Below are 15,289 nucleotides of genomic sequence, written 5' to 3' on the forward strand. Positions count from 1 at the left end.
GCGTTACGCGCGGCGCCGAGTCGGCCGCGGGGCGGAGGTACCGGCTCCCGGCTCGGATTCCGGGCTCTGGGCTCGGCGGCGAGGGCCCCGCAGGTAGCGAAGCCCGGCGGGCGGGCGGGCGGCGGCGCCCAGCGCCCCTCGCCAGGCCCGCCATGCAGGGTCCTGCCGGGAACTCGAGCCATTCACTGCCGGGTGGGCCGCCTTCCACCGTAGCGTCCGGCGCGGGCCGCTGCGAGAGCGGTGCGCTCATGCACAGTTTCGGCATCTTCCTGCAGGGGCTGCTCGGCGTCGTGGCCTTCAGCACGTTGATGCGTGAGTCCGGGACCCCCGCCTTCCTGAGGCCCTGCGCCGCGAGCCTCGGGCCCACCGGCCTCGGGGACCCTCCTGCCTGAGGAGTTCAGGCCTTGGGGACCCGGGCCCTTTGGCGAAGGTGCTTTCCTCCCGCGAGCCCAGGCTGGGCATTCCCAGACGAGGGGGATCTTTGGCCCCGTCCCAGGGTCCTGGGTCCCTGGCCTTATCGCGGCAGCCTCTAGTCAGGGGTCACCCCTACTCCTCTTCTCCCACCCGCGCACACCTCTCTTCTGAGATGCCCCCCTGCAACCGTGTCATCGCAAATTAAAGCTACCCAACTTAACAGCCTACGGCCATGACCCCCGGGAGGCATATTCCTTTCTGCCCCCTGTTAAAGGCTCTTCTTAGCCTCCCCTTTGCCCCCAGCCTGATACTGAGCTTTTTTCTTCACCTTCACTTCAGGATTTACTATGTCCCGTTTGCATGTAAATCCTGCCACCTTGCAATACCTGGCTTATTAGGCCGTGCATTCCGTTCCCAGTACTACTTCCCCCGCCCCAGCCCTTCGCCCTCAGCTTAATTTTCTGTTTTGGTTGGAGCCGGACCCACCCAGACTGCCTTCTTCCCCGCATCTCCTTTTTCCTCTCCTTTTCCTGAACAGGCTCACCTGTTCCATCTCTGTCCCAACCTTTCCTAATTAAGTTGCATCTCAAGTCTCCCCTGGCTGTTCCCTTTCCCAGCCCACTTTTGTTTATATTTCAGGTATCCTTCCTTTCCATGAGACTTGGGCAACTTAGGAGCTTAGTGGAGAGGCAGACTCAGAGGGTCTGAGGAGGTCTTAGAATTCCTGTGCTAAGTCATCAGGGGCCCTTCCTTGAGAGCTTCATGATGGGGAAGAAAGCCCCAGATAGCCCTTCTGGAAAACCAGAAGTTCCAACGTGTTGTCAATGTGTGCCACGTGTTGAGGGGTTATGTTTTCTTAGTGTACATTCTTCCTTTTATTAAAGTGACAAGAGGCCTAGTAGCCCTGTGATTGCATTTCAGGGAAAGGAAGGGTTATAACTATTTTGACAGAGGTGTTCCAAAATGACTTGTTCTCAAAATTTCCCCACTGTGCTCACGTGGGCAGAATGGGAAGTTCCTGCAGAAGGTATGCTCCTTGGCATCTGGGAAGGATCCTGCAGCTGTGTGTGTGTGTCTTGTAGGGTCCAGTTGCTGGAGTTGCACCTTTGCTTGTTTGTGATGTGCGGCTTATTTGGGTGAATTCTCCCAAGCTTTAGGTAACCCTGAAGAGGCTATTCTTGGACACCACTTTTTTTCTGGTTGTCTGGCCTTCATAAGTCTTGCAACAAGTCCCAGACTGTATATGTTTGCTACTTTTTCTCTCCTTTTTAGTCTCTACTTGCCTTGCTGTTTTCCCTGCTGAACAAATACCCGCTTGTTCCCACAGTAATAGTTTGTGACGACTTAGCGAAAATCAGCTTCTGACTTGGGTGCATGAACTGTATGTCTGTATATTCGAGACAATGTGCGTGGGTCTGCACTCCCCTCCCCACGTTTCTCTCCTCCAGCTGACCTTCCTTTCTCTCTAAAGGAACTACAGGCTTAGGTTTTATGTTGTTCCCTGACCTAAGATTTCTTATCATAGCCTTGGCTATTTTTATGGGTTTGATTGGTGCTGATGGCCCCACTAATTCCCTGGGGTTTGATACTTGTGATTCAGAGAGGGAAGTGTGATTATGACAGGCGGAGTTGCTCACAGCTGAGAAGTGTGCCGGGTTGAATGTGTTCAGAGTGATGGTGCTGGCCCTGCGAGTCTTCAGGGACACAATCACTTCTTTACTTAATCTTCACTGTGAGCACAAGTGCAAATCCCGCTGTGGTTGGTGTATTCCGTATACAAAGGCGGAACTAGGAAGTGGTTTCTTGCTCAGTGTAAGGCTAGACGTGGAGGGAGCTTGTGGCGTTGGGTAGTAGGTCCTGGGACAATGATGAGTAGGGGTGATGGAGGGAAGAGTTGGAAAGGCTAGAGCCGTGTCTGCCCTGGATACAGGCATGGACATGGATCGAGAGCCCTATTCTCCCACCTAGAAGCAGACAGCAGCCCAAGGGGAGTCCCACTGATCGAGACCCAGCCAGGGAAGTACCTTTCTTCTCTTAAACTTGTTGGTTCTATTAAAATAGAACTGTGGGGCTTTTCGATTTTGCAGGGCTGGGAAGAGGAGGAAATCTCTTAGGAAGTGCTTTACATTTTGAAATGGACTTTGTTGGGGAAAACGAAAGGGGGTGGAGGTGGTCTCAAGGAATTGCTCCTGCAAGCTGCTTGGCTGTCTTCCTGGTCACAGTGCCTGTTCCTCAGTCTGGCAGAGCTGCTGTCAGGAGTGCCAGGCTCCCACGACAAGACTGCTCACCTTGCAGCCCTTGAGGGAGGTCTGGGTTCGTTAAGATGAGGCCACTCCATCCTTTATCAATTGCATCGTTGGTTTCTTCAAGCATATTTTCTCTCTCTCTCTCTTTTTTTTTTTTTAATTGGCTGTGCTGCATGGCATGCGGGATCTTAGTTCCCTGACCAGGGGGTCGAACCCGTGCCCCCCCTGCAGTGGAAGCAGGGAGTCTCAACCACTGGACCACCAGGGAAGTCCCCAAGCATATTTTAAATACCAGTCATCTCTCCTGAGCAGTTGAAACTAACAGTCCCTCTCCTCTTTGGAGTCACAGTCTTTTCCCTTCCGGTGCTTTCCTCCTCCAGGGCGATGGGCTCGGACACTTCTGACAACTCCCCAGTTCTTAGGGCAGGCACTATTCCGTTTTCCTGTTGGACCAGCTCTGTTATATAGGATGGACCCATTTCTCTGCCATACAGGCTGTGTGGTATTTTTCATCACTTCACATCCTGATTTCAGTGAATTCTCAGACCACTGTTTTTATGTTCCTTTTTCTACCCAGAAAATTACTTTTTCTCCATTTACAGGTTGCTGTGTTTTTTACCTAGAGGTAAAGGTTACCTGGAGGAAGACCCTCTTATATCTCAGGAGAGGATTTTGATTCTCACGGGGATTTCTCATCCTGGTGCTCGGCTCCTCGGTGTGGGGATTTTCAGACGTCTCTGGCCAGGCAGTTGAGAGTTGGTGTGGCAGTTGATCTATATAGCTGATTCTTTAAGCTGCATAAACATACAAGCCGCCATCCGCTGGCATGTCCCAGTGTCAGCATCGCCTTGTTCAGGGGGTGAACTTTCCGGAGGCTTCGGCTAAGGTACCCTGTGTGTCCAAGGAAAGCCAAACAAACTCAGAGGCAAGCTTTTAAAGGGCCTTCCCCCTCTGGGTTTTCTGCAGTGTCACTGAAAGTCATCGGGTGTCTGAGTAGAAGGAAATGCTTTAAACGAGGGACTTTTGTCATACTCTACCTGCCGAGCAGCTTGTTTTGGTGGCTTTATCTGTAGTCTGTGACTCAGTGAAGTCACAGCAGAGCAGAGCTGAGCAGTCCTGGAGCTGCCCTGTGTGTTCCAGCACAGGGCAGTGGCCCAGCCATCAGCGAAAGGTCAGTATTAGCCAGTGTGTGTGTTGGCATTAGGGGTATTTACTCTCAGGACCTGTAAATGCAAAGCAAACTCAAGCCTCCTTCACCATGCACCATCAGAGTCCTGGGCTGAAGTCTAGACAGAATTGGCTTTTTAACAAAACAAGCATTTTGAGAGCTTGGATAAATCTACCTGCGTATTTTCATGTTACAGATTTGGGGACTCTCCAACTGAGAGAGGGTGTTGTTGTTTTATGAGAACACTGATGGTGCTGAGAAATGATAGCATATTTCCTGAGGCCCAAAGTAACATAACAGACTAGTCTACCCAGCTTTGAAATCTTAATGTCAAATGAGTCCGTGCTGTTTTGGCGCGTGGTGAACTGGCCTCCCTGTGTGTTCTGTACAGACTTAGGCATGTTGGGACAACCTTTCCTGGGATCACCTGTCCCCACGCCATCCTAATTTTTATCTTAAAAAATGTCAAATGTACAGAAAAGATGAAAATAATACAATGAATGTCTATCTGCCCTCCACCTCGATTCAGAAATAGTTCACCTTTTGCCACATTTACTTTATCTCTTTATACTTTTTTTTTTTGGCTGACCCATTTGAAGGTAAGTTGCAGCCAGCATTACACTTTATCCCTAAAAACTTCAGTTGAGTCTCCTAAGGATAGGAATAGTTGTCTACATAACCACAGTTTTTTTTTTTTAATGAATTTATTTATTTTTTATTTTTTTATTTTTGGCTATGTTGGGTCTCCGTTGCTGCGCGCAGGCTTTCTCTAGTTGTGGCGAGCGGGGGCTACTCCTCCTTGCGGTGCGCAGACTTCTTGTTGCGGTGACTTCTCTTGTTGTGGAGCGCGGGCTTCAGTAGTTATGGCTCGCTGGGTCTAGAGGCGCAGGCTCAGTAGTTGTGGCGCACGGGCTTAGTTGCTCCGCGGCATGTGGGATCTTCCCGGACCAGGGCTCGAACCCGTGTCCCCTGCATTGGCAGGTGGACTGTTAACCATTGCGCCACCAGGGAAGTCCCCATAACCACAGTTTCATGATCACACCTAAGAAAATTTATAACCCTGCAATATCACCTAATATCTAATAGTCACACTTCCCCTAACATCACAGGTCTCTTATAGCTGGAATTTTTTTAAAACTATGATCTAATCAAGGTCCACACTTCGTATCTGGTTATGATTTTAAGTCACTTTCACCCTAAAAGAATCTCCCCTACACACACACACACACACACACACACACACACACACACACCCCACACGAGTTTTTTTATTTTTGTTGTTGTTTACTGACATTGCCTTTGGAAGAGTCCTGACCAGTTGTTGTGGACGGTGCCCCACCTTCTGGAGTTGTCTGGGTGTTACCTTGTTGCGGTGTTTGGGCGTTTCATGGACCTCTATGTTTCCTGAGTTGGTCTGGAGGAGCCATTAGATTGCGATGACCTTTTTTACAGCAAGAACACTGCGTGAGCAGTGCTGTGTGCTTCATGTTACACAGCACCAGGCGGTGCTGTTAGTGATAAGGTCAGTTGCTGGGCAGAGAGGGCACGTCTCCAGCTCTCTCCCTTGTAGGGTACATTTTCCCCTTTGCAGTTAATACATTATCTCTGTGGTGGTAATACTTTGAGATCTTGTGAATATCTTGTTCCCCAGTAACTTTTCACTTCTGGTAAAATAACGAAACTCAGTGATCGCTGAAATGGAGCTGGAGCTCATATGTGAAGGTGCCATCTCTGGGCCTGGCACCCATCACACAGTCAATAATGTCGACTTCCTTTCCTCCCCCACCCCGGAGTGCCAGCCAAGGCACAGGAAGAGCATTCTGTCCCAGGCTGCTGTTGTGCCCACAGGGGAAAGGAATACGGCCAACATTAGCATGGAGGCCCATTAGGGGGTTTTTATTTTCAGAAAGTTTTCGGTTTTCTAAATGCTGATTCATCTGGTAGTATTTATCCATAATGGTGATCTCCTTTATTTATAATAAAACTTCACTAATTTGGAATAAAATCAGAGCAAGAGGGAGTTATCTGAATTAGGGGACAATCTGAGTTGTAATGCATTTTTTGCCTTTTAAATACCTTTGTTTTTCAAGTGTTGCCCTGTAGGAACCTATCAAGCCTTTACTGCTTTAATGAGCTGTTTAAAATCCTTTGCAGTTAGTATAGTGTTTGCGTGAAGATGAAGTCTCCTCCTGTTGAAGGAGTTTTACAAATGGTTAAAAATAGCAGAATCCCTGGCTCTGGAACCCATCTGACCTGGCTTTCATTTCTGCTTCTGCCACATACTGCCCTTGAGCAACCCACGTATTTCTTGAAGCTTTGGTTTCCTCCCCAGCAAAATGGGAATGATGATTTTTCTGGAACTGATGATTAGAAGGGTGTGTGTAAGGAAGCTGGGTTAGTGTCAGGCACATGTTGGGCCCTCCATAGTAGGAGGCAGGATGTCATCCTCATTGTCATTACAGTATTGGCATTCAGAACTCAGTTGAAGAACATCTCACAAGTGCTTGAGTAACTTGTTTTCTTATTATTATTTATTTTTTTATTTTTGGCTGTGTTGGGTCTTCGTTTCTGTGCGAGGGCTTTCTCTAGTTGCGGTGAGCGGAGGCCACTCTTCATCGCGGTGCGCGGGCCTCTCACTATCGCGGCCTCTCACTATCGCGGCCTCTCTTGTCGCGGAGCACAGGCTCCAGACGCGCAGGCTCAGCAGTTGTGGCTCACGGGCCTAGTCGCTCCGCGGCATGTGGGATCTTCCCAGACCAGGGCTCGAACCCGTATCCCCTGCATTGGCAGGCAGATTCTCAACCACTGCACCACCAGGGAAGCCCCCTTGTTTTCTGAATTAGGTTAAACATTTCCCTTTCGGTCTTGTTTACTCAACATGTTTACCTTTAACCCTCTTCTCTTAGACTGCATAATAGTAAAAAAAACTGTAACCCAGACAGCATAGCGATTGCCAATTCCAAGTTAGCAGACACTCAAACCAGGTGGCTTTGGTGTAAGTAATAATCTCATTCCTTCACCTGACCCTTTCTTGTGTTTTCGCCTACAGAGTCTCACGTGGGCCCCGAGCGGGCAGTGGGTGGACTGGGGCAGCCCGTTTACAGGTGACGAACCTGCATCTGAGTCCCTGGCTTCAACAGCCCCAGGTCCTGTGGTAGCAGGTGGTACCACTGGCCGCTGGAGCCCACTTTCCTGCAACTGGCTCTTTACTGAGTCCCTAGTATGCCGGCTCTTGTGCTCAGCATTTGACGTGCTTCACAGGAATCTGGAAGGGAGGGGTTGTTTCATTCTGCAAACAAGGACAGTGAGCAGGTGAAGTGTGTAGCACAAGGTCCCAGTTGGTAGGTGCAGAGCTGAGATGTAAGCCGGGTCCCTCAGGCCCCAGTCTCTCTCAGCCACTTCCCCCGATGCCTTTTTTCACCCCTTTCCATGGGTGCACTTATTACTCTCTATCCCTGGCTACTTCACCCCCCCCCCTTTTTTTTTTTCCTATTTGTATAATTCCGAGTTTCTTTCTTAATGATTCTTCTTTATGTCCAGAGTATTATCTGGAACTTCAGATTATTTTGTGGCTATTGATAACGTTAAACATGTTAATGTGAAAAGACCTACCAGTCCTTTCGTGCATGTTTGAATTCCATCTTAGGTTCCCTTTTCTGGCCTTGGCCTTTGTGAAGGTTTGCCCTGGCTATGTGAGGATGGCAAGCCCACCCTGGGACTGAGGTCCAGCCTCTGAGGCGGAGCCTTCCGGAGCTGCAGGGGAGGCGTACATGAGTCCATTCTGTAACTCGTGAGGAGGGGTTTCCAGGGCCCTCAGTATTTCAGGTTACCCGCAAGTTTTCACAGAATTTGTTTCCCTAGTGCTATACGATTATAAGGAGCGTAGTTAATAATCTTAAGAGTTAGGGATGGCCCTTAAGAGTTATCCTTTTCTTCATGTGTATGTAGAAGTGGTCCGTGCATCTCTTTTAGATCACTCGGCTGCTAGGAAGTTATCCGTCTAACCCAGGGTTTTTCAACTTGGCACCATTGACATCTTGGGCCAGATAATTCTTTGTTGTTGGGGGGCTGTCCTGTGCCTTGTAGGATGTTTAGCAGCATCCCTGGCCTCTACCCACTGGATGCCAGTAGCTCTCCCACCCCTGTTGTGACAACCCAAAGTATCTCCAGACATTGCCCAGTGTTCCTTGGGGGGAAAATCACCCCTGTTAAGAACTACATTTGTTCAGTTTGTAGACTCAGTCACATGCAGACTCTCATGTGAGCTCTAGCAGAATGGATCTGTTAAGGACCTGGGTGCCAAGTGTGGCCTTGACAAAGAAGAGCTGAGACCCAGTCCCCTGTCCCTGAGGGACTCACAGCTGGAGTGGGCTGCGTGCGTGCTGGCAGATCATTTCATTGCAGTGTGAAGAGGGCTGTAGATGTTTGAACAGACTTGAGAGGAGTGATGAGGGATTCTGCCAGGAGACCTTGGGAACCATCTCTGAGGGAAGCCCTGCTTGGTCACAACACTGGAGGTGAAGGAGATGTGAGGGGCTCTCGAAACAGAGGGAGTGGTGAGGGCAAAGGTCCAGGTAGGAGATCACGAGCGTGGCCATCGGTTCTGGGGACTGGAGATAGTGGGGACAGAGGCTCCCAGAAAAAGAGGCAGTGTGCTTGGAGGGATTCCAGAGAGCCGCCTTTTTTCAATTTCAGGCCTATTTTCTACAACTTAAAAAGGATGGTGAATTAAATCAAGTCAGGTTCTGTGTTTACCTCAGGCTCCTTTTGTTTGTTTGTTTTGTTTTTTGGCCGAGCCACGCAGCATGTGGGATCTTAGTTCCCTGACCAGAGATTGAACGCTGGCCCCCTGCAGTGAAAGTGCGGGGTCTTAACCACTGAACCGCCAGGGAAGTCCCTACCTCTCAGGCTCCTTTTGCATTGTTTCTTTGAGAACCTTTGTTTTAAAGCAGTTTCATCACATTCCTTTTAGACCTCATGGGGTCTCCCAGGGAAGGTCTACTGTTTGTATCTTTGGGGCTGCAGGAAAAGAAAGGGGAACCCAGTGACCTTCTCCCAGCCCCCCAGCCTATTGGCAGTGTGCCTCCTGAGACAGGTGGTGTGATGATGTGGGCAGACCTGCTGGGCCTGCTCAGTGCCAGGCATCGTGTATTAGCCCAGTTAGTCCTCACAGCCACCCTGAGAGGTGGGTGCTAATATTGTCTCCGTCTCATACATAAGGAAACTGAGTCACAGGGAGGTTAAGTAACCTGCCCAAGGTCACACAGCCAGTAAGTGGTAGAGCCAGGCCGTGTGGCTCTGGAGACATTGCTTTTAGCTAATAAGGGAAGCAGCTCCTTATTCGTAACCGGCTTCTGTTGACTGTCCACCACACTCCACACAAGTGTAGACAAAGTGGAGATGCTTCCATCCCTGGATTTTTTGTTCAGCCTTGGTTGTGGACAGCTGTTGGTTGTGGTCACAGAGAATAAGCCTGGAAACCTCTAGCCCCTTTGAGTGGGGCCCCAGGCTGTGGTGGGGTTGGGCTTTGCTAAAGAACCTCTCCCGTGAGAACTCCAGTCCTCAGCATGTTCTAGAACTCCTGCACTAGTACAGCGGGGTTGCCAGCCCCTGAGATCGCATGCTTGCCTGTGAGAAAAAGACTACTCATTTGAGTTACTGCAGCCCCCCTCCCCCCGCCACCGTGTTCCCTTTGATTTAGAGCATCCTTTGCATTCTAAAGGGCATCTTGCGCCATGGTCAGGTTCCACTTGAGCCACTTTGCCAGAGGAGGAAGCAGGAGCTGGCTAGGCTCAGCCTCCCCCAGGGCGAGGGGGGAGGAAGGGTTAGACTGGGGCGCTCAACCAGTGTTTTCCTTGGCTCTAAAATTTCTTCTAAAGACTTGGTGTCGAGGATTTGTGGCTTTTCCTTTCACCAAAGAGTGATAGATGTCAAGAGCTTTCCTGTTTTTTCTCTCTTCTCTCTCATGGACCAAGTTGTGTGCACAGTAGGTTGGGACACGTGTTTTTTACACGTTCACCTTTCTCAAAATGCTTTAGTTCCCCCCAGCTTCTGTTCTAGTCCGTGGGCTTTTCCAGTCTCTTAAACTCATCAGTGTTCTTCATGGGCTTTTCTGTTTTCTTTGAAGACATTTTCGCTTAATAACATGAAAAATGACGCAGAAAGATGACTCAGTGACAACTCCTGGGTTAAATGACACAAGCCGGGCTGCGGTCCTGAGGAAAGAGAGAACAGCGGCAGCGCACACGAGCCTCTTGCCAGCCCCGCGTACACTGTGTCTTGGCCCAGGCGGCATCAGAGCATGAGAGCAGGTTTTTCTATCTGGGTAGTGAGTTTGGAGCTAAAATATTTGCAGGTGGTTCCATCTAGGCCGTGCACGGAGCGGAGACTCACGCAGTGCTCCCTTGAACGGCGTGCAGCACACATGCGCTGTCCTTCTGGCTGGAATTTTGCCCTTGGGGTTTCCAGGCAGCAGGCTTGAGGACTGCAGGTCTGCTGTTTCCACCACTGCCCCACCCTCAGGCTGGTGACGAGGGCCGGGTGTTGGGGTCCCACAGACACAGTGTAGGGAGACTTAAATGAATGTGTTTTTTCTGGCAAGAACCCTGCTTGTGTAATTCTGTCCCCAAGTTCTCTGTGAGAAATCTCATCAGTTACTGGCAAAAAAAAAAAAATCCAATTCTGTTACATGAAATTAGAGTAAACAGGAATGTTAAATTACCTCTCAGTCTGCTTAGCAGATTACATATTGATTTGTTTTTCTCAACATGTGTTAAACTAAATAATTTACTAATACGCCAAATAGGTAAAAGTCTCTGGGGAAACATCCAACAAGCACTGTAGTCTTGCTAAGGACCTGCCTGAGTTCAAGGACCACTGCTGCAGTTGGGACAGCGTCCTGGGTGCAGCCGTTTTACAGCGATCTTGTTCTCCCAGCAGTGGAGGTTCTCGGGCCGGGCCAGCATGGACAAGGCTCAGGCTGAATTTTGGTCAGCAGTGATGTGAGGCGTGAGGGCAAGGAGAGCTGGGGCCGGGGGGCGTTGTCTCACCCTGTTCAGAGCAGGTGGACCGCTGAACCGTACCAGGAGCTCCTGGGTCCTTGCTCCCACTGGCCGTGGCTGCCAGTGGTGTTATGCAGTGGGTCCTTCTTTGCCTGGGACTAAGGTGGCATCCTGGCGTCTTGAAGGACAGCCGGGCTTCTGGACCTGGTGCCCCCATCTTCGTTTCTGAGCTCTTTCTTTGCTACAGACATTCCAGCCACCACAGTCTGGCACTGTAGCCCAGGCCAAGGAGAACAGCCATGATACCAGACAGTGGGTTGCAGCAAGATGTCACCTGCTGCTCTTCTCTCAGCCCCAACACCTGCCAGACCCGTTCCCAACTCCTCCCCTTACCCACAGTCCTCTTTCCCCTAAATGCTTTTCTCCTCCCACCCTACCTCGCCATATCCTCCACATCTTCCAAGAAGTGCGCTGCCTAACGACCTTAGCCATTACTGCTCTCCTTTGAAGTTGAAGGGCATACAGTCTGTACTGTACAGGTTAGGCCTCTGCATGGCTCTGCCTCTCGCTGGGCTGGGCTGGGCTGGCTTGGCTGCCAAGCTGGTGCTGGCGCCCTGGCTTGGTGCTCAAGGCCAAGGCAGAAGCTTGCTCCCTACTGGGAAGCTGCTCAGAGGGAGAGCAACGAGACTTAGGAGGTGGGGGACTGAGATCTTTCTCTTCTCTAATCACTACATAGTTCAGAATTCATTTTCTAAGAACACAGGTGTTCTCTTTTAGAACCATGGTACAATTATTAACGCTCGGGAAATTTAACATTAACATGTTATTATCAATCCGCAGTCCATATTCAGATTTCATCAATTGCCTGAGTACTGTCTTCATAGCTATTTTCTCCCGGTCCAGGGTCATACTTTGGATTCAGTTGTCACATCTCTTTAGCCTGTAACAGTTCCTCAGCCTTTCGTTGTCGTCTTAGCCTTGATGCTTTTGAAGAGTACAGGCCAGTGACTTTGTAGAATGTCCTAGATTGGGTTTGTCTGATGTTTTCTCATGATTACATCCAGGCTGTGTGTTTTTGGTGGGGATGCTGCATAAGTGATGCTGTGACCTCTTCAGTGTGTCAGACCCTCAGGCACCTGATGTTGGTTTATCCCAGTATTGGTGAAATTCTCTGACATCTTGGGTAAGGTGGTTCCTCTGGGTGTCTCCAATGTGAAGGTAACATTTCCCCCTAGTACTTAATAAGTAAATTGTGGGGAGATATTTTGAGACCATTTAAATGTAGGATCTATTTTCAGTCTTCCTTGTAAAGCCTCTTCTGGGTGGGAGGGCAGAACCACAGGCTCTGAAGGTGCTTTGGCCAGTTTTGGGTCTGGTGACAATACTGAGCACTCACATTTGTAGAGTGTTCGTTATGTGCCAAACCCTGTACATGCCTTACCATTTACTTCTCACATTAGCCACGCGAGGTGGGTACTCGTATTACCCTATTTTATACCTGGAGAAACTGAGGCACAGAGCGGTTAAGTGAATTGTCTAACGTTGTGGCAGCCAATAAGTGGGATACTGGAATTCAAACCCGGTGGGTCTCACTCCAGTGCTGGGGCTTTCCACTGCTGTGTGTGCAGTGTTCACATGCAATTCGTGGCACAGGGACGCTGCTCCTCTAACCTCTGGGCTTCCCATGTCCTCTGTGTGGGGAGTTCTTCAACACCATTTGGTTCTCATTGTCCCTCATCGGCTTGGTTTTTCGCTGAGAGCATCAATGCAGTTACTTTTCTAGGCATGATAGGTGGACTAGGAAAAGCTAGACTTTTCATTTTGAGATTGGAATCCAGTAGGGCATGTCACTGAAGCCAGAGGAATCTTTTCTATGTGGATAAATTTAACACTTGAGCCCATGCAAATGTAGATGAAGAGGCTTTTGCCAGAGAAGGGGCCACTGGTATAGAACTCACCCTCCTTCTATAAGCAGTCAGAAAAGAGGCCAAAATATTATGAAACAACCGTTTGCAGAAATTGGACAACGGGCAGCTCAGGATCCCTGAGGGAAAAGAAAATAATGAACTGAGCCCTCTGGTCTTCCCCTCAGCTTTCTGCTGGAGGCAGTTTCCAGATCTCAGAGTAGTGAGGAGCAACCCAAACAGAGTCCAGCAGCCTTGCTGAGTTGAGAAGGCAAAGTTGAGGAAACCAGAGCAATTGGAAATTTCAGGGACAATATGGAGAAAAAAGGGCTACATAGAGGAAAAGCTCAAGACATTTGTTCAGAGGTCTCAAGTCCTTTTCTGGATATTAATCTGTGTGTGCATAGGTGAAACTCACAAGACAGAGCAAGGGGGAAGCTGTTGTTACCGAAAGCTCTGCCTCTCTGTGCACTAGTGCCAAACTGAATCTCGGAGACAGAGTTTTAGGTGAAGTAGAAGAGAATAGCTTTATTCCGTTGCGCGGCACAGGGGGACACAGCAGGCTCCTGCCTCAAAAAACTGTGTATCCCAACCCCAGATGATTTGATGAGGGTTTTACAACAGTGGTTCAAGGATGGGGTCTCTGACAAGATCTGGGTGTGTGTAGGGTCTGCACTCCTTTAATCTCGTCTCAGTTGGTCTCCTGATCTTGATGAGCTTCTCTGGTCCCTTTAATCTTGCCTCAAGTGGTTTCTTGACTGCTCCTCCCTTGATTATCAACTGTTCGAATCTGCCCTTTGGAACTCAGAAAAGGTCATGGAGGCTGGATTCTTGCCTACAAGAAATGGGGGACAAAAAAGACCTCCGTGCCTGGGAGCCCCACAGGGCCCTGCTCGGTTTCAGTATGAGCTGGACTATTTAGGACGGGGAGAGGTTTTTCTTTCCAGTTAACGTGAGAGACGTTGTTGAACACTGGGGGCATTCACTAGACACCTCAAAAGAATCATGCCTTATCTAGCCCTAGAAAAAAAAGAGTACATGGCTTAAAAACAAGCCTTGATACCATACACAAAAATTGAGTAAAAATACATCACAGCTCTAGATGTAGACATGAAAACTGTAACACTTCTAGAAGAAAACGTAAGAGAAAATCTTTGTGACCCTGGGAAAGGCAAAGATTTCTTAGGATACAAAAAGCTTGAACCATTAAAAAAATAATAAATTGGATTTCATCTAAATTAAGTGTCTCTGGCCTTCAAAAAATACTGTAATGAAAATGAAAAGGTAAGCCACAGACTGGGGAAAAATATTTGCAATATGAATATCTGACAAAGCATTTGCCTTCAGAATATGTAAACAATTCTTACAATTCAGTAAAAAGACAACGCAATTTTAAAATAGGCAAAGGATAGACATTAAGATATACAAATGGCCAGTAAGCACATAAAAAGATGTTCAATATCATTAATCATCAGGGAAATACAAATTAAACAATGATGAGATACCACAGTACACCGACAAGAATGGCTAAAATTAAAAAGATTGACGATACCAAGAGTTGAAGAGACTGTGAGCTTTGGAACTCTTATAGTACTGCTAGCAGAAATATAAAATGGTACAACTACTTTGGAAAACTGTTGGAAAGTTTCTTATAAAGAAAATTACACCTACCATACAACCTAGCTATTTTACCCCTAGATATTTATTTACCTAAGATAAAAGAAAACATTATGTCCACGAAAGCACTTTCATAGCAACTTTATTCATAATTGCCCCAAATTGGAAACAATCCAAATGTCCATCAACACATGAGCAGATAAACAAATTGTGGTATATTCTTACAATGGAATCCATGTCAGCAGCTAAAAGGAATGAGCCACTGATAAAACAACATGGTTGAGTACGCTGAGCAAAAGTACCCAGATAAAAAGAATATATACAGACTTCCCTGGTGGTGCAGTGGTTAAGAATCTCCTTGCCAATGCAGGGCACACGGGTTCGAGCCCTGGTCTGGGAAGATCCCACGTGCTGCAGAGCAACTAAGCCCATGCACCACAACTACTGAGCCTGCGCTCTAGAGCCCGCAAGCCACAACTACTGAAGCCCACGTGCCACAACAACTGAAGCCCGCATGCCACAACTACTGAAGCCCATGTGCCACAACTACTGAAGCCCACATGCCACAACTACTGAAGCCCACACGCCTAGAGCCCGTGTTCCACAACAAGAGAAGCCACTGCAATAAGGAGCCCGCGCACCACAACGAAGAGTAGCCCCCACTCGCCGCAACTAGAGAAAAGCCTGCACGCAGCAACGAAGACCCAATGCAGCCAAAAATTAATTAATTAAATCTAAAATAATAATAATAATAATGAGCACAGTGGAAGATAGAATAGTGAACCAAGTGGAATGTCTGGAACTGAAAATATAATTTCTGGAAATTTTACTGGATGGACTTAACAGAAAATTAGACTCTGAGGAAGAATAGATTAGTGAATTGAAAATACAGCCACAGAAGCTTTACAAGTTGAAGCACAAAGAGAAAAAAGACCAAAA

At 48.4% G+C, this 15,289-nt stretch overlaps 1 protein-coding gene across 2 annotated transcripts in view; it reads left to right on the plus strand.

Moving 5' to 3' along the window:
* Position 1: 1 nt before the first annotated feature.
* Positions 2-15,289, plus strand: part of LOC309608372 (store-operated calcium entry regulator STIMATE) — a 55,542-nt gene continuing 40,254 nt past the window's right edge. Inside the window, exon 1 of one of the 2 annotated variants that reach the window (XM_082348253.1) lies at positions 2-312. In XM_082348253.1, coding sequence (XP_082204379.1) covers positions 153-312 — 160 coding nt within the window. In that variant the 5' untranslated portion in view covers positions 2-152. The remainder of the gene's footprint in view (positions 313-15,289) is intronic. The other variant, XM_082348252.1, reaches the window with a different exon arrangement.

Source organism: Balaenoptera borealis (assembly GCF_965194805.1).
Source record: "Balaenoptera borealis genome assembly, chromosome: 12".
Classification (NCBI taxonomy): domain Eukaryota; kingdom Metazoa; phylum Chordata; class Mammalia; order Artiodactyla; family Balaenopteridae; genus Balaenoptera; species Balaenoptera borealis.